Below are 19,569 nucleotides of genomic sequence, written 5' to 3'. Positions count from 1 at the left end.
ATATTTTTATCAACACATCATCTGTTAGTATTTTAAAATTTATTAGTTGTAAGTATATCACTTCATATGCATGATATACTTAGTTGCTGATGATGACTTCTAAAATAACTATGCCTCATGTTATAGATTGATAAATAACGTGAGGCTGAACAAATTGATAGATCGTTGTTGAAAAATGTTCTTGATATATTTGTTGAGATTGGTATGGGCGAAATGGATCAATATGAACAGGATTTTGAGGTACATATGCTTGAGGATACTGTCGATTACTACAAAAGTAAGGCTGCAAACTTGATTGAGATTGACTCTTCCCAGATTATATGCTTAAGGCAAGTCTGTCTATATTGTGCCTTGAGAGTTTGAATTGTATCTAGTTAGTTGATATGCATAATAACTTTTCCCTGTTATAGCATAGGTTGAGGATTGCTTGAGAAGGGAGAGATAGTGTGTCATTACTTACACTCTAGCACTGAGCAGAAATTGGTAGAGGTCAATCTGTTATTCATGTCATATACACAGAATAATACGGCTGGCCCTCATCACAACTTTAATTAATTGGATTCTTCAAATTAATTTATTAAAAAATAATAATTTCTATTTTCTCTGTTGTGTCTTGTCTTGTCTTTCAATACTAATTATTAATGTCTTTTTCCTAAAAAATATATCATCGCAGTGCATCTGGATTCTTAGATCACTCGTTGAGACTTGCAAAGGTGTGTTCTTTCTCCCATCCTGGCGAACCCTTCGTAAAATTCTTTTGAATTCTGCGTAAGGTTCGTGTTTTTATTTTTAATTTTTAATGTGTTGCCATAATTTTTAATTCAGATAGGAGTTTCGGTAGGTTGCTGCTGCTTGTGAATGTTTTATTTTGTTAAAAGTCTTGATTTATGCCTTTTTCGGTATGCTAATGGTATAACTATGACAAGGCCTATTGACGGTGTGCTTTGATCACTAGAAAAATGATGGCTTGTGAATTTTATTTAATCAATTGCAATAATATTTTATTAAATTTATAATCTATATATTATTCCCTCATTTAAGACATTAACTCCATTAGTGCCGTTGCATTACAGGTAAACAATATGTAATCAGTGAAATTCTTATTTTTGATGAGCGACTTATCCACATGATTTTTATTTTATTTTACATGGAGAAATTAAATAAAAAATTCTATTGGTCAAATTGAGGCAAGTCACGTTCAATCTTGATTCAAACCTATATTTACTAACTTATATTTACTTTTGATTCAAACTTATATTTACTAACTTTTTCTATTTTTGTGGTCAGATCTGAAAGTACTAATAATAAGAAGTTTTGTATGAGTGTCTTCTTGATACAATTTAATTCTTTATAGGTTCAAATAAAAGTCCAGTACTTTTATTCCTTGACATCATTTAACAGCATATATGTTGGTGGATTTTCTTTTACACAAGGTGGGAGTCATAAAGTTGTATTTATCAGTATTACTTTATGTTCCCTGGTAAATTCTTGTTCATGCTACATGAAATAAGTTGATGTGGAATAATGTAGAGACATAGAATGAGTCACAGTAGCGACCCATTGTGTTTCTAACTTCCTATCTACTGTGGTTTCTTTTTCTTTTCGAGGTTGCTTTCTGCACATAGAATTCCTATTTTTCTTTCACATTACTTCTTTCTTTCTAATAAATTATCTTTACTTATCCAAACAAACCCTGATGTATTTACACAATAATCTTTTAGAGTGACTATACTTTATGGTATATTATATTATATACTATATATGGTATAACAAGAATAAGAGCAAAATGAAAATTAACAACTTATTAGATCATCAATTCCTGAACTTTTTTAATAATTTTTTATTATTTAAAAATTGTATTAGATTATATGTGGTAATTTTGCTTTATAGCTAGTGTTGCTCCACGTGGTGGTTTTTGCTTATAAGAAGCAAAACCAAAATTTAATCTACTACTTAACTACACGCGCGTGGTGGTTCTTTTGCTTTATAGCTAGTTCTTTTGAGTGAATAGGCAATTTAGTCCCTGAGATTGTAACCAGTTTGCATATTAGTCCTTAACTTAAATTTTAATTCAAAATAGTCCCTATCTTTACATCCGTTATGCAAATAAGTCCTTGCTGTTAAAATCTAATTTATTCCGTTAGTCAAATGTCTATTTGGCACACCTCAGTCCACGTAAGCAACCCAATGTGGCAAGTTTGAGTCCAATGTGGCAAGGACTAAATTGAAAAATCTAAAGAAACACAAATTGCTGCAGAATCATTACCCCACTCTTTCAAACACGGTATAAATAGGGTAAGCTTCCTTCATGGCATCAAAATCGGCATCCAAAATATATTATTTGAAGCAATTCATGGAGAAATAGAATTCAAAATATTAAGAACAACAATTACATACGGGTCAGGCGAAAAAGAGGAATTTGCAAGCTGTTCATCAGGAGGGCTTCCATCAAATGAGACAGCATGTGCAGCCCCGGCTGAGTAGCAAGCAGAAGAAGAGGCTGAGAAATTCTTGAGCCATGATCCATGCAGCAAACTCGAATCCCGGATCCTCCTATTAGCATCAAAAGTAGAACACCCAAAACTCAAAGGACCATACAATGGTTGTAGTCTCCTTAGATTCACACTACCCCTCAAGCAACCTACAGCAGGCTTTGTGAAGTCTCGCACACTACCACGACCTGAGATTAAGCCATAAGCATAAACATCTCCCAGCATAGCATTGGAATGTGAGGCAGTAATCATTGATTTTGTGTGAAGTGTGTGACTTGAAGTGAGCGAACAAAGAGGCAAAGCTGAACTTCTGTACAAGGATGTCGGCACTCCTTGTTGCCTTGTTATTGCTTCCCGAATGCGACAGTAAATGGTTGCATTCAGCCTTGAGAGAATGCCAGGCATGATCTTATTCCCCTATGCAAAAATACCCTTAATTCAGTTTCCCGATTAAGAATAATGTGAAACCACGGGTGTGATTTGAATTAACAAAACTCATTCCTTTTTTACCCCCACCAAACCTTGCTTCAAGAGTAATGAACCGCACTCATAATCTGAAATGTTGAAATTTGAACAAATATTATTCGAAGTTTCTAACTTCATGAAAACAAACACCCCACCAGATGCAAAGAGCAAGTACTAAATAATTGATATTATCATTTGTGAGAGAAACCCCCAAAATGTTTTGACTTGGGAAATATCTTTTTATTGAGAAGCAAATGTACTGGGACTGTATCAATTTTGCATCAGTCAATAATGGATTTCATCAACCTGTTCAATACTACTTAGGCACTATCTTATATTTAAAAAAAAATTGAATATGTCAAAGCCAATTAAAAAAAAATGAAGCGGTTTAAAGTTAAACAGGGCACTCAGAAAAAAGTTTAGGCATGAATTCCAATGTGGTCCCACCGTAAATTAATACCAGCAAGAAAAAGAAGATGGATTCTAATGTTCTATGGCGTACCTGTTGAAGGAGGAGTTTCCTGTTGAAAGAGCAACAACAAGAACAAAATGCGGCGGTGAATGAAACACAGGAGGCTTGTAACGTCAATGAAATTTTTTACTCAGGAGGCTTGTAATCTAGAGATGCTCAAACAAGACGATGGTCAATTAAGAAATCTGAAAGTGGTTACAACAGGATGGAACAATTTCTTGCTTCAAGATTGAGGGAAATTATGAAGGCAAACTCCTGCGACTTTTTTATGCCCAAGGTACACCAATAGGTTCTGCAAAAGGGTTTGGGTTGGGGTTTTGGTTTGCAATTCCACTGGAGGAGGGCAGAGGGGGGTTTGGGTTTTTTGGGGGTTAGGGTTTTGGAGGGGAAGAGGGGAGAATGGGGGTGGAGGAGGAATGCGGAGTTGAGGGTGGTGGTGGCACCGGGAAGAAGATGAAGAGATGACATTAGGAAGGGGAGAGAGGGAGAGGGAGAGGGAGAAGAAGAAGATGAAGGATGACGAAGAAGAAGCACAGTGGTTGAGTGAAGGATGACGAAGAAGAAGCACAGTGAAGAAGAAGGACTATTTTGCAATACTACCAATAATAGTGCCACGTTAGTTAGCCTACGTGGCACTATAATTGCCAACAATACATCTCATTAACGACGTTAACTTCGAATGTAACGGTAAGGACTTATTTGCATAACGAATGTAAAGATAGGGACTATTTTGAATTAAAATTTAAGTTAAGGACTAATATGCAAACTGGTTACAATCTCAGGGACTAAATTGCCTATTCACTCTAGTTCTTTTGCTAGCCACATTCACATAATATATACATAGATGCCTGCACACCTTTGAGTATGTGTAACTATCCACTTCAAACGTGAAAGTCAAGGGGATCGACCGTCTTTTGATTTTCAGCATCATTATTTTAATTTTAAAAAATCATATTAGAATACTTAATTTATTTTTAATTTTTTTATTAAAAAAAACATTCTAAGACGATTTTTAAAAAAAATTGTCTTAGAATTTATAATTTTTTTAATTTTTAAAAAAAGTACATTCTAAGACAGTTTTCAATGAAAACTGTATTAGAATGTCACCATTTTAAGACAATTATTTTCTTGACAACCGTTTTAGAATTGTAGTTTTTTTAAGATGAATTTTTTTGGAAATCGTTCTCTTAGATGCAAACATTCTATGACGTTGCCTACGATGATGGTTAATAACCGACGTAAGAGGCGGTAAACAACTGACCTATAATGTGTTTTTTTAGTAGTGTAAGAAGTTATCGTTGGCAGCAATGAGAGGGATCATGTCACCAAGTTATTCGCCATCTTCATCACCGGCCAAGACAAAGGAGCAGGCATGACCTGCACGGGGTTGATGAAGCAAGAAGAAGAAAAATTGAGAGAAAAGAAAATAGGGGTTGATGGAATGCATAAGTCAGGGTACAAACTTTGTTCAACTATTTCCACAAAAATTTCAGCTTGTCGATTAGAATATAAGTTATTTCTTCCAGTTTCCAAAGAGCTTTTGTGATTAATTTACATAATATTGTAAAATAGGAACCTCATGGCTACACCATTAGATGAAGGACAACTTTTTAGCATGCTTCTTAAGCTCATGAATGCCAATAACACTATGGAAATTGGTGTTTACACTGGTTACTCTCTTCGCTCCACTGCCCTGGCTCTTCCCCCTGATGGAAAGGTCCTTAATAACTAGTATTATTATCCCATAATTAAAAATTTGAAATTGTATACATCCTCATGGAAAGTCTTGAATTAAAGTTATTGCTTGTTTACTTTGGTTAATTAGATCTTGGCTATGAACGTGAACCGTGAATACTGAGTTGGGATTGCCCATAATTCAAAAAGCTGGAGTGATCCACAAGATTAACTTTAGAGAAGGACCTGCTCTTCCTCTACTTATTGAGCTGCTTAAAGATGTGTGTGCATCATTAATTTGCCAACATCTTATTTTATATCGATGCTTACCTCATACTCTAAATTAATTTTAAACTAGAGATGCATAAATTAATAATTAGTTCTATGCATTTATTTACAAATTAGTCCTAAGGTTTAAAAAAAATCTTAATTAAGGACTAAAAGTGTAGCTTAAAGATGCGTAAGTCGTTGCTTTTCATTTTATACATTAACTTTCCGAGGAGTTAAATCTTAGATAAGGAGCAAAAGTGTTTATATATAGAGAGACAAGAGCTGTATTAACAAATAAATTTGCTTATTATGAGAAATAAAAATTATAAATATGCATCATACAACTACACATGAATAAGTAAGATTGTAAGTAAGTTAGTAATTACTCGTAATCTTTTAAAAATTATGTATATTTTTATTTTAATCTTGACCGTTAAAAATATTATCTCATAGTCTATATTTATAATTTTATATTTCTCATGAAAAACTTGTGTTTAAAATCATTTTCTTCATTAATGCCTAAATACTTACATACATATGGAGAAAGAAAAGAATGTATATGGTTGGCATTTGCAAATAAATTGTATATTAACGTCGGCTTGACTTGCTAAAGTGACTTCGTAATTCAGTGAAGGTTACGTTTGATTTATTATTTAAACTCTTCAAACTCATATCAGGGTCGGGTCAACGGCAAAATGAAACCTAAAACTAATTTTAAGATAAATGTTTTATTTTAAATAATAGAATAATGTGTTGAATCTTTTTGAAAAGATGTGTGACACTTTTCTAATAAATGTGATCTTTTTTGCTTTATAAAACCTAAAAGTAATTTTTTTTTGTTGGTGGATCTAATAAATTTAGTTACTTTAACTTTAGGTCAACCCTGATTTACATTTGTCTATTTGGAGATATTTTTGGCTTCCCTTAAAAGTAGCATACTAGCATATAGCCTAAAAATAAGTTTCAGTTGAAACTAATAGCAAGGTTATTTTTACAAACTCACTTTGCAAAATAAAACTCTTTTATGTTTTAAACTCGAGTTTACAAACTTTAATCGACACATGTACTAAAATTATGTCAATTTTGTAGGAGGACAACAAGGGAGCCTTCAATTTCATTTTCGTGGACGCCGATAAGGATAATTACTTGAACTATCACAAGAGGGTGATTGATCTTGTGAAGATTAGGGGGCTGATCGGATACGATAAAACCTTATGGAATGGATCCGTGGTAGCATCAGCCGATGCGCCTATGAAGGATTACATCAAGAATTATCGTGGTCATGTGATTGAACTCAACAAGTATCCTGCTCAAGATTCTAGGATTGACATTTGTCAACTTCCAGTGGGTGATGGGATTACCTTGTGCCGCCGCATTATATAATCTTTCCTTGTTTGTATGTTTCAAGAATTTGGATTTATATTATGTTTATAACAAAATTATGAGTGTTCTCTAAGAATAAATTAAAAGGAGCTTAAATAAGTTTTTTTCCCCTGTAAAATAGGGTAATTTTTATTTTAGTTTATATTGAGTAAAAACATTAAATAGTAAATAACACATTGATGATTGATTGTTCATCAACTTATAACGTTATATAAAAGTCTGACACGATAATTACATGTAATTCTTTTTTTTGGTAATCTGTAATTTTAAATTCCTCATGATTTAATTTGATTAGTTTGATGTCATCAACCATTTTAAACAAATCAAGATTTCAATACACATTTTACCAAAAAAAATCTCCATGAAAGTTCTATTCTTCTAAATAAATGAAGATTTATTATTCGTGTTCCTTATCTATTATATATACATAGCAATTTGATAAAATATCCACAACAACTTGGTTGTTTCAACACCAATACAAAAGTGAAGACCAGGTAGTGGGAAGGAAAGACTGGAAATATGATAGTTTGGGATCCAATTATAAATACAAACCCTAACAAGGATTAAGCGGTTCTAGCCATTATATCCTAATTCTGTTGTTGACTAATGATTTCTTGGTACAAAACCTGAAAGCTGGAAAACAAAAAACTTTATTAATATTTGTGAAGGCAAGAATGAAGAATGATGTCGCACGTATTTTCAAAAGTGCAAATACACAGCATTACCAAGATAACACAAAAATCAGATAATTAATTGATTATCAAAAGGTTCATGCAATGCCAACAGCACTAATCTTAACCATCTCAGAAACATATAAAGCATCTGAAGATAAACGATTGCTCAAAGCAAAGCAACCACAAGTTTAAAATAAATAAAAACTACACAAGCATTATTTGTTAACGTAGATGTAAAAGAAATACACAAATTCACTAACAATTTACATTTTACAAGGTGAAAGACAAAAAGAATTGTTTTAAATACAGGGTACTCAGGGAAACGATATCAACATCATAATCACCATCCATTGAAAAAGTGGGATTTTACACATTGTAAAAAGCATGACTGAAAGAGTTATATAACTATCATACTTAATATTCAGCAATCCTTCAAAGGACTTTTGAGCAAAATAGTTCACAAATGTTTAATCATGAAAATATCTTCAATTTCTCCTTTCAACATTTAAAAGAAGGATATAGTTTAAATTATATTTTCTACAAATTCAAGAAATGTCAACTAGCTTCACAACGGTGACAAGAAACCCAAATTGATTAGACCTATTTGACAGGCAAGGTTGATAATCAGATAAGTCAACTATAGCGGAAAGGATAAGTATAATGGTTACTAAGAAATAAGATTATTATCAGAAGATACTACCAGAGGAAATAATGATATCATATATATTTTCACAAAAATTACCCGCACATTTCAATTCATCAGAAATAAATACAGGGAAAAAAAATTCCTAACAGAACTCTTTGCATAAAAACATGTTGCAAGAGAGATTTATACCAATGAAATTTCTAGTAATGAGCGTGGCAACATGTTGGCAGAACAAATTTTCATACTCCCTTAACCTTTTCCGTCTGCACCAAATTCATTTACACAACAGGGAAAAAAAGGTGCAATTTGACTATTCGATGCATAACAATGGTCATGTCACCTTTCGTGTGCACAATCACGAAAACATACAATCAGTCCCTCCCATGATCCATCAAAACACTTACAGTCGATGAGGTTTTGATTTCAAATCTACTAAAGTAAGCCACAACAACAATGGTTTAACACATACCTTCATTTAAGCAGCATCATAAGCAACTCTTTCACTAACCTTAAAAATCAGTAAGATAAATATTTTTCGAACCCTTTTGGAAACATAAACTAGTTCTAGTGACCCTCAAAATTCTAGCTTATGAAGCAGACAACTGAACTCAATCAGAGCAAAAACTACAAACTATATAGCAGGTACAGCTAGAATCACAAACAGTAGAGAAGAATTCTCCAATCCAACTTGACTGAAGATTGGTAGCAGAGTTTAGGTTAGATGTTCTTTAACTTGGCTAATTTGTAGCCTCTTTAACACAAATGAATTAAATTTCATAAACAGCCATTAATTCACGCCAATACCTTATTAACATCAGTATCTGTAAAGTAATTTTGCCAAAAACAATTGTTGCAAATTGGAAAACACCTTTGCGCAATGAGAGAAAAGAAAGAAAGTGATGCATCCAGAGTTGCATACTTGCAATATCTAGAATTTGATTTGTACATCCAAGAATATAAGTATAACTATAACATACCTGAACTACTTATAGCTCCAGATAAATTCTTGGTCTCTCATGACTACCAACTCAAATAACTTCACAGATCCTTGAACATAACCTCAGCAAGAAACAAGAATTTGTCTATATCTAATTTTTCTAACCTAGTAACAGTTCCATGACATTTCACAGCTTGAGACAATACTGCAGTGTACATGCTAAGATACTAGAGATCCTTCTTTAAAGACTACCTTACATAAGTTATAAAACAGTGCTTATAGTCATCATAGTTGCAGCAAGACTTTGCAGGAAGTAAAAGACGACAAGCAAACAATTTGGAAGATGGACAGCTGAAGCTGATTTAGAGAACTGAACAGATCCAGTAAAGCTTCCAGCAGTATTAGTCACTGGACTCGTACTAGGTACAGAAATATTCTTGCAAGACCCAAAGGGTACACCCACCTGCCAAAGTGCAGTAATAATGTTATCGTGGTTGCTAGAAATTTCTTTCATCAAACTGTACATGTAGAAGCTGTGCCAAGATAGAAATCCATCCATGCCAAGTATTCATCCATTTCATATAAATACAAAAGTACACAACTAAACATCCAAGAGATGAATAGCAAGATGACTGTCTGGATCTTAATCAAATTTGGCCTAAATATTGTGCTACATGATTTCATATAAATTGCCATTAAGTGGAAGCATGCAGTTAAGAACAAAGGGTTCAGAAGATAGTTGAGAAAAATAAGTCAAGAGAAAGGACATGGGGATGCTATTACTAGTGTAAATCTATTTATTTTATCATGACTTTTATATGCCCATAATTAGTTTGTTTGACAAAGATTTGAGTTAGATATAGTTAGAATTTCTATGACAGAGTGAACATGGAAAACTACCTCACTTTTCTCTTTATGAAATGCTCCATGGCTAAGAATAATTTTGTGATACAATAAAATTCAACCATATTTTCTTTACTACTTTCAAACCTTGAACCCCAAGTGACTAAACCGTTCTTTCCATCAATTATTGTCGGTTTCAAGATATTATAAGAAAAAGCACAGTTATATTTTTTAAAAATGTAGAGAAATTTTAAATATGGTCACTGAATGACCATTGGTTTGATAAATTTGATTCTATATCAGGAAGGAAAATCTAAATCAACCAGATGTTCATCAGATACATATTCAGGCTTCGAAGAGTATCCTCTGAAGGTCTCATATATTCTGTTTATGTGGACAACCTTTTTGAATAAATGAATTGAAAATTTTAAATTAGTTGAAATTCCAAGACTTTGTACAGGGTGTAAACTTTATACCCAATTAGGTTTCCAGTCACTAGTGTATTCAAGGTCATTGTTACAATATATGAAAATATTTTATCATATCTTACATTGTCATTAGTTTCCCTATTTCCACATTATCTCTTAGGACTGGTTACCATATTTCCTTATCATAGGCAATTTGTTTCCCTAATTAGTTAGGATTATGATTAGTATAAATAAGGGTTAGTGCTTTCAGTTTTATGAACATACCAAACACATCAATACAATGTAATACATCGTAGTTAATATGAATTAGTGTTTCATTCTCTTTTAACTCTCTTCATCCCTCTATACCCAAAATTGCATAATTACAACAGACATAGAAATAAGGATTATCAGAATACAGAAGATTCACGAATAAACAAATGGCATAAAATACATGTGTGGACAAGAAATGCAGACAAACCTGGCAGGCTGTGACAGTGCTACACCCACACAGTGTATGGCCATTCATTTTATCCACAATATCAAAAACACCACCTCCATCACTCCTCTGCAAGAAATTTCAGTCAGAATGCTAAAGGGGAATTGCAAGGTATATATGCTGTATACATATTATAATCAACTTCCAATTAACAACCTAGCACAGAATAAGGAATACCATGTAAAAATTAACAGCTATAAAGTTGGGCATCAAATTCCCTGCAGCTTTGTAACAGGTATTGACCATCTCAGCAAGTGGAGCTGAATGCTCTTTGCAAGAGTCAGCTTCAACTGGATATGTCGGAAAGTAATTCATCAGGAAAAGTGAATGACTTTTAGAATTTAATGCCTTTGATTCTTTTCTGTGCGGACAAGAACCCTGTTGCACTCCAGGATCTCCAGCTGATAGCAAGTGAATTATGAGTTAGTCATTGCAAATCATGTACAAAGGAGATACACATGTTTAAATGATATATAATGCTTACACTCATTTTCAACCATGTGCTTCCACTGATAAGCTATTCCTTCCCCTGCTTCCTTTGAAGCATCGGAAGTGAAAACAACAAGTCGGTGATTTGCTTGAACCATCTCCGTCACAGTGGGCCAATCGTCACCCTTTTTCGGCATCTTGGACACAGGAAACCAATACTTATCCAGTCCAGCACTTGTGAACACATTAGTCAACCCCTTTGGAGTGTGCACATAGTCTTCAATTATGATGGTAACAATCTCAGTTGGATTTTCCGTCAAGAACGCCTCCACTTCTTTCAAAGTATTAACTGCCGGTTGCTGAGAACATTTCAATAGACATATTTAGACCACATCCGATTGAAATGCAACCACAAAAAGCACACTTAAGGTTTTTAAAAAGATCCACAACCACGATTTCGGCCAAAATATTAAGGTTTTTGGGGCATCTGTGGCTGCAATGTAACCGCAGTTGTAGTCACATCAACAGCATTTATCAACAATTTCTCATAATATCAAGAAATGCAACAAAATTGCAATCTTGACCGCAATTTCAAACCATGAAGTAAAATCAACAAATATAACAAAGAGGGTCAAATTACAAATGCAGTGAAGTTGAAGCATTGCCCGCGAAATGAGTGACAGAGCCATATATCATTCTGGAAGTCGTACATGTCCAACATCAGTCCCCTAACTCCATTCTATACCATCAAACAAACAAACGCATAAGAAACATCACAAAAAACAATTAAGCTACCAAAACACAAGAAAAACAAAAATTAAGAAGAAAAGCAAGCATTTGCAACTTGCAAAGAAGCCAAACTACACATACCCTCAACTGGTTAGTGACAGTGTCTTCTTGATTGTAAAAGGTAATTCTCTGAACACCGGGCAAAGGCGGTGCATCGACAATGCTGAAGGAATTGTGGGTCACTATCCACGTGTACTTGTTGAAGGGCAACCCATTGACCTGCAGCATGACCCAAAAGGGAAAGTAAAAAAATTGGGAATTCATTCATTGAAGAAGCTCAAAGGACCAAGGGCGTGTTTAGCTCAGTTAGTTAAACAAGGTGTCTAAGTGATTGTAAACCTCCTAGTACCTGTCTTCGATTCCGGGGTTTAAAAAAAAAAATCAAAGGAAGAAGGAAGAAGCTTACAATGGAAGTGGGAAGTGTGACTTGGCCTCTGGTGCAGATGGGTTGCTTCAAGCCCAAAGAGGGGCAATTGCCACAGAACAAACCTGGCCCACAATCCGTAGCGGCAGAGCATGCTTCTAGAATCTGCCAAATTCAGTTCAATTCGAAGTGAATTTCCACGGATCTCGTGAATTGAAAGGGAAATAAGAAAGAGAGAGAACAAACCTGGGAATTGACGTTAATGAAGGAGAGGGAACAGAGGAGTGGTACAAGGAGGAAGATGATGGCATTGGCAGGTGCTGGAGCTCTGCATTTCGAACGGTGGTTCGGGGAATGCGACGAGCACATGGCAGGTTCGGGTTCCTTTGCGGGGTGCGGAACCTAGAATAAGGGTACAACAAGGTTCGAACTTCAAAGCGAAAACAGAATTCGACTGTGTAATGAACTAATGATCCAAGTTGAATTATTGTTTGTAGGTACAAAAGCTTTCTTACTTACTACTGCTGATTTCCGAATGCTCAAAAGTTTATTTACTGCTATCCGACGCGACCATACTTGCTATTTATTGAAGTAAAGGAACACCACCACAGCACCACACACACAGACACTTGAGGAGGGACGTGGCGGTGACTTTTCCAAGTTTTAAACTATTAACTTAATTTTAGTATTTTTAGGTTTAATTGTACTTTTATTTTTATCAGATTTTACTTTAATTTGTTAATTTCATCATATTTTATTCTCATTTTTAAAGAAATCTATGAATTTTAATCTCTGTTTTTTATCCATTATTAAGTATAAAAGTTGGAGGTAAAAATTTATTAAAATAAAAGTTAGAGTAAAATACACCAAAAAAAAAATTAGAGTAAAAGTTGTCAAAAAATAATAAGTTAGAGGTATAATAGATAATATAGATAGAGAAAAAGATAGATATAATAGATAATATGATATGATAGAAAGAGAGATAAATAAAAATGAGAGAGATTGATAGAGAATTTAAGATTAGGCCTCATCATCAATTGGTTATGGTCGAGATCGAGCCTAAAACGCTCGAACACCCCCATTTCTAGATTGTGTCTGACCATGAAGTGTCTTGAAGCTTGTCGGGTGGTTTGAGACGAGTCTAGGTTATTTTGAGTATGGCGTCAATGAGGTTGATTCAAACTTCATTAAGTCTTGAGATTAGTTATGGAGTACCAGGCAAAAATGGTGTCTTTCGTGATGGTCGTGGAGGTAATTTGATGGTTTTCAAAATTCTCTTTATACAAGACAAAGTTAAACTTCCATAGGGTCCTTATATTTATTATTTATTGAAATTAAAAAATCACAATTAAAGATATTTTTGTGAAAAATTAATTAATGCATGAAACATTAATGCAAACTTAGTCTTATAAAAAGAACTAAATACACTTTTAATTTGGATCTTACAAATAAAACTAGAGAGAATTAGAATAATGCGAAAGGTATAATACTCTCATAATATTTTAGTTTTAATATTTTTACTTTTTCAATTGGATATTCTATGTATTTTTTTTCTTTTAATGTGTATTTCACATATCATCTCTGTAATGAACTAGCCAGAAAAAATTATTTCAACTATTTTAGACTATCTTTCTTTTGAAGCCACCGTCTAACCATATGTTGGTGGTTTGCTTTTGAAGGATAAATATATGAAGGAGGGTTGTTTGTTTAGGGCGTTGACTTGAAAATGGTCACCTACCTGGAACGCAATCTGCAAGGCCTTGGAGTTTCTAAAGGGTGGTTTTGAGTTTAAGATTGGTAATGGGAAATCAAACTTCTTATTTGATACTTGACTTACAAGGGAACTGATTGGTTGTATCCTTTCATTCACATAGTGGACGCTGGGCTAAGAATTAAAGATGAGTGGAAGCAAGGTCGTTGTATTTGGAAAAGGTGATTTATGTCATTCTGAATGATACTATTGATCTTAATTGCTACCAGAATCAAGCTTGTGATTGTGGATAGGGTCTCAAATGTTTGAGTGTGAAAAGAATATTGTCTTAAGAGAGTTCTAATAGGAAGGGGATCATGGCCCAACAGCAGACCACAGACATGAATGAAAGGCCCAAAAGAAAGATCACTCCACCAAAACATCTACAAGATTATGTTTGAAGAGGCCTAACCAAATCTGTTAGGAGGAGTGTTGTGTTGGCACTACATTATTGGTTGGCTTAGATTATAGGAATATTCTTGTCTGTCATTTACATTCTGTCATTTTCTGTTATTTCCATTTTCTATTATTGCAACATCTATGTATGCTATATATGCATGTCATATGTACCGAATAGAGGCAGCAAGAAATAATATCTCTTTTCTAACCTTTGTTTTTAGGAGGTCCCTAGTTCTCGAATTCTAGGAAGCTAACAATTGAGCACCTAACATCTTGGTGTTTTCAGTGAACTCCATGGTTGAGTCTACTTGTTTTAAGTCTAATATGGACCGCATCAAACAGGCCATAGTGAAACTCACCTCCAATCAACTCACCCTCATTGCCACTCAAAACACTATAAACACCAAAATTGATGAACATTTTCAGAAAATGGCCCATTTCAAAATCAATGAACATTCTCCAACCTCTTCTTGTGCAAACTCGCATTCCCCTTATGTATATACAATCCTACTATGGGGTTGATTTTGGGAGCACCCGAAACCAATATATTGTCTTAAAAGAAATTATCAAAATGCATATTAGCCCATTTCAAAATCAATGGCCCATTTTAATATTTTCTTAAAAGAAATTGTCAAAAGTTAAAAGCAATCTTATAACAAAATTTTAAAGTATTCAAAATCTAACTTATCTTTTTAAAAATATTCATTTATCATGAATTTTAATTAAAATATAATTTATGTATTAAAACTATTTATTTATTGTTTTAAGTATAATTATATCAAAAAATCATATAAAATACAAACCAAAATACTAATTTATATGTATAAATTTTGCATAGGGCAAACACTCCTAGACAAAACGTGATCTTGATGAAAGGCTCCATATTAATAATATATAATATATTTATTTGTATTTTGATAACAATTAATGATATTTAAATGTCATTTTTTTCTTATTTTTGATAAAATGTTTTGTTCTCCTATCCTTATATACTTATTACCACAACCAATGTGAGTTGATTGCACATGACTCATTTTTGTTAACACATTGAACAACATTACTATGGGAGGGCTACAGTGTAACAATTATTTAACATTTATGGGGTTTTATATGTGTTTAAAATGGAAGGTTGACGCATGTAAATTCTTTGAATCTCAAGATTGATTTGTTTAATTGACACAAATTAGCATGGAAGATCAAAATAAAATTATTATTATATATATTTTTTTAAATTAACGGCTAAGATTTTTTATTTTTTTTTTTACTTTTTTGTTTTTCTTTTGCATCTTTTCAAATTTCCAAATGTATTCCTGCATCTCCCCCTCCGTCTCCTTCCTTCACCTCTATCCTCCCCGGTACAATGACCCTTACGTTCGTAGTGCGGCGACAAGGATTTTTGCAAATAAAAAGCAACTCCACTCTAATTTGCATCTCATCATACACAAAAACTTCCAATTTATTCAGACTTCAATACACATAATCAAATCATCAAATCCTTAACATTGTTAAAAAAAAAAACACCAAAGGGACCTTCAGCCATAGCACCATCACAAGAATCCACATGCCGTAACAAATCCTCCACTCACTCAACTAATTAGCAGTCGAAGATTCTGTTGAACGACAAACACAAACAACACTCGAAGTCCTAAAATCACTGTTTCTAGGCACACCTCTTCTTGTTCCTCACCTTTTTTGTTGAACCTTTTTTTTTGTCGTCGAGACCGATCAAAATTGTGTTGCAAATATCGTGGTGGCTTGGCGGGCAAAGGGAGCCTCCCAGATGTGCTCACTCTCGTAGGAGCTTCCATTGTGCGAGCATGAGATCCTCGCTATTATTCTTGTGTTTTGAACTTGCGGTGGTGCTCCGATGCAAGAGTTGTGGTTGGGCGGCCTGTGGGATTCATTTTTGGGTGGCAAGGAGTGTCTTTGTAACTGTTGAAGATGGAGAAAGAGAGGGGGTAAATCCAGGAAGGACAAGAAGGGAGAGACAAAAGAAAAATAAAAAAGAAGTAAAAATCTTAGCCACTAAATAAAAAAATTAATAAATCTAACTACTTTCCCACAATGGGAGACTTATTTTGGTTTCCCACGTTAACCTACATCTCATTTAATTTACTAAAAATCATATTGAATCAGAGAAAGAGAACAAGTTTAGACTATGGGGTTTCCAATGCATGGTTGTGATCCTTTCGTGGAGCACTTCGTGGAAAATTTTGGAAATAAGCTTCTAAGCAAATTACATTGTCTTCAATGTGTTTAAGATTTATTACACTCACATCCCATCATTGTTAAATCCCTACACAAACCTCCATCATCATTATGAATTCATTGCTTAGACACCCCTTGATTGTCCGATTCAGTAACTCCACAACATATCATATGCACAACACATGCATTTTAATGAATGTTTTAGTCCAAAATGTCCTTATCTTCTTCATGGCCACAATTTGATATATTTTCTTTCAACAAATAGGTTCAAGAACACCTCAAGATCAACTTATAAACAGCATGAACATTTTTACTCACTCACCCCAATGGTTCTCCAACAGCAGGCAACGTTTAATGTTTTTGGCTGAATTTTTTTTAACCAAATCAAATCCACATCAAGCAATATTCAATGGTGTACCTGAAATTGAACCCACACTAGCAAGATATGTTAGATGGTGCACCAACATCATCAACACGCACTACAAATCAAACCCATAAACCAAGATCGAAATGGGAAAATAAAGAACAACAGTTAAAAAAGAAAGAAAACATCAAGAACACCTAATTCCAAATCTGACCATGGACAAAATGAAGTATTTTTCTAAAACATTAAATTAAAAAAAAAACTGAAATGTGTTGTTACAATCAAAGAAAGAATATTGACTATTTACAAAAGGCCAACATGGAGTTGTGCTTCTGCGGCACCTAGCCGGGTAGAGGTTGTAGGACTCTTTCTCTTCTTGAAATCGACTTGCGAGTTGAGACCACTGTGGCAGGGAGGGAACTTGAATTGGCAGGGAATGCTCATGTACACCATGTTAGTTAACGTGTGCTATCAAATTATATCTGATATACTTTAAAATAATATCTAGATTTAAATATGTTTTAGTCTTTTATATATTAGATTTATTTTTTTAATCTCTCAAATTTAAAGTTGAATTTTTTAATTCTTTAAAGTTGGAAAATGATAATTTTAATCCTTCTACAACACATTAATGGGATGAAAGATGCAATATACCCTTTTGTAATTTGTGGCAATTTTAGTTCATAACCGCCAGAAACTTTAAAATTCCATAATTAAAATGAACATCCGCAAGAGTTCTTGATTTTAGTCGCACCACTTAAAACGGTGATTCAATATTCGGGATAAAATGATCTGCAAGAGTTCATCTTAGTCGCATCACTCAAAACCGTGATTCAATATTCAGAATAAAATGAAAGTTGTATGCAAGAGTCCACCCTACAATATGGGCCAAAAAGCCAAAATGAATTATTTTAGTCCTTATAAAAGTTATAAAAAAAAATAAATTCCTCCTTTCACACTATGTCACAATGAGGTAGTGCAGAAGAAAAAATCATAAAATTTGATCCAATCTATCGTAATCGATTAGCTAACATGTTGGTTAATATTGATTCTGATATTAATTTTCGGTAGTTTCAAATGGCTATAAATTGTATTTCTATTAAATTTTCAAAATCAAAGTTGTGTTGTGGCGGTCAAAGACAGCAACAAACCGTTACATTGTTTGTCACTTCATAACCTCAATTATCCACGTTTTGAAGGAAGGGCAAAAAAAAATACTTGATTTGAGAATTAAAAAAAGTGACTTTTAATTTGAGGGAATAAAACAAACATATTATCATATTTTTTTATGAACTAAAAACATATTTAAGTTCAATATCTAATTATAACTTGTCAAACGTACTCTAATTAAAAAACAATTCCAAAATTTATCTCCTAATTTTATCTATTTCATCAAATTGGTTCTCTTATTTTTTTAATTGAGTCTCTCTTATATTTCAAAATTCATTATCTTATTATTTTAAGCATTAGATTGCTAAATTTTAAGTGTTAACTAGACTAGAAAGTTAATTGATATTTTCTTAAAAGATAATAACTTTTAAAATAATTAAGGAGGGACTAGAATCATAATCTTGAAGCAAGAAACACAGTCTTTTACCATCGCATTCAAGTGCATATTTAAATATTTGGTGTAAAATATAATATTAATATAAGCTTTATGTGAAAATAATTCAAAATTCAATTTTTTTTTAATTTATTATATTTTTATAATCTTATATATCATCTTTCAAAATATAATATATAAGATTAAATTCTATTTTCACATAAATTATAATATATATATTTATATAAATTTTATTTTTATTTTATATATTTTATTTATCTTTTAAAATAATGTTTGTGAATTAGTGACAATATTTTTTATCTATATTATGATATTCATGTTATTTGTTGTAATATAGATTAAACATAATATCAATAAATCACATACATAAATATTTTTTAAAAAATAAAAAATATAGTCATTTTATTTAATTACATATCTTTATTATATAATTTAATTTAAAAAAAATTATGTACCTGATTAAATAAAGTTAAATATAAATAAAAAATTATTATAATAAATAAAAAGAATATCTTAATATAGGTAAAAAAATATTATCATTAAATCACATATATAAATATTTTAAAAGATAATCAAATATTGTAATTTTATGAAATTATAATTTATATAAAAATATACATTAAAGATAAAATTTATATTATAACTTTACTATATAAAATAAGTTTTGAAAAATGTGATAAAAATAAATAAGATTATAAAAATATAATATATAAAATTAAAATAAAGCTTATATAAGTATACATATTTTAATTTAGGCAAAAAAATTAATCTTATATATTATATTTTAAAAGATAATATATAATATTATAAAAATATAATAGATTAAAAAATAATAAAGTTTAAATTTTGAATTATTTTCACATAAAACTCATAGTAATACTATATTTTACATCAAATATCTAAATGGTCATGTAGGTGTAGTGGTAAAGGAGTCTATTAT

General features: G+C 32.5%; 2 protein-coding genes and 1 pseudogene across 4 annotated transcripts; 1 reads left to right on the top strand and 2 right to left on the bottom strand.

Annotated features, from left to right (window-relative positions):
- Positions 1-2,351: 2,351 nt before the first annotated feature.
- On the bottom strand, positions 2,352-3,562 carry LOC102665486 (uncharacterized). The gene is made up of 2 exons (XM_041011395.1): positions 3,460-3,562; positions 2,352-2,909 (listed from the first exon to the last, which is right to left on the bottom strand). Exon 2 carries the CDS (start codon positions 2,895-2,897, stop codon positions 2,352-2,354), a length of 546 nt encoding a protein of 181 aa, XP_040867329.1. The 5' UTR covers positions 2,898-2,909; positions 3,460-3,562.
- A 1,180-nt stretch (positions 3,563-4,742) lies between these two features.
- LOC100794014 (caffeoyl-CoA O-methyltransferase 2-like) lies at positions 4,743-6,793 on the top strand (annotated as a pseudogene).
- Positions 6,794-7,200: 407 nt separating this feature from the next.
- LOC100793490 (PI-PLC X domain-containing protein At5g67130) lies at positions 7,201-12,991 on the bottom strand. Of its 3 annotated transcripts, none has more exons than XR_003265219.2 (9): positions 12,591-12,947; positions 12,387-12,509; positions 12,062-12,199; positions 11,832-11,930; positions 11,247-11,550; positions 10,940-11,163; positions 10,745-10,831; positions 9,054-9,476; positions 7,201-7,389 (listed from the first exon to the last, which is right to left on the bottom strand). XR_003265219.2 is itself a non-coding variant. In XM_006600884.4 (9 exons), exons 2-9 carry the CDS (start codon positions 12,711-12,713, stop codon positions 9,276-9,278), a joined length of 1,299 nt encoding a protein of 432 aa, XP_006600947.1. In that variant the 5' UTR covers positions 12,714-12,746; positions 12,864-12,991; the 3' UTR covers positions 8,988-9,275. The 3 variants fall into 3 exon arrangements, 2 of the variants coding, with proteins under 2 accessions (XP_006600947.1, XP_006600946.1); XM_006600884.4 differs by lacking the exon at positions 7,201-7,389 and having other exon boundaries at positions 8,988-9,476; positions 12,591-12,746; positions 12,864-12,991; XM_006600883.4 differs by lacking the exon at positions 7,201-7,389 and having other exon boundaries at positions 8,988-9,476; positions 12,591-12,746; positions 12,860-12,978.
- Positions 12,992-19,569: the final 6,578 nt, after the last annotated feature.

This window comes from Glycine max, chromosome 17 (genome assembly GCF_000004515.6).
Source record: "Glycine max cultivar Williams 82 chromosome 17, Glycine_max_v4.0, whole genome shotgun sequence".
NCBI lineage: Eukaryota > Viridiplantae > Streptophyta > Magnoliopsida > Fabales > Fabaceae > Glycine > Glycine max.
The sequence above is the reverse complement of the archived record's forward strand: the minus strand, read 5'-3'. Positions and strand labels throughout refer to the sequence as shown.

Bases quoted from the DNA above. Each gene is read 5' to 3' on its own strand.
- LOC102665486 (XM_041011395.1), bottom strand. From the start codon at position 2,897: ATGCCTGGCATTCTCTCAAGGCTGAATGCAACCATTTACTGTCGCATT.
- LOC100793490 (XM_006600884.4), bottom strand. From the start codon at position 12,713: ATGTGCTCGTCGCATTCCCCGAACCACCGTTCGAAATGCAGAGCTCCA. The intron at 12,510-12,590 runs GTTTGTTCTCTC...TGAATTTGGCAG, and splicing joins TCATTAACGTCAATTCCCAG to ATTCTAGAAGCATGCTCTGC. The intron at 12,200-12,386 runs GTAAGCTTCTTC...GTCATGCTGCAG, and splicing joins TCACACTTCCCACTTCCATT to GTCAATGGGTTGCCCTTCAA.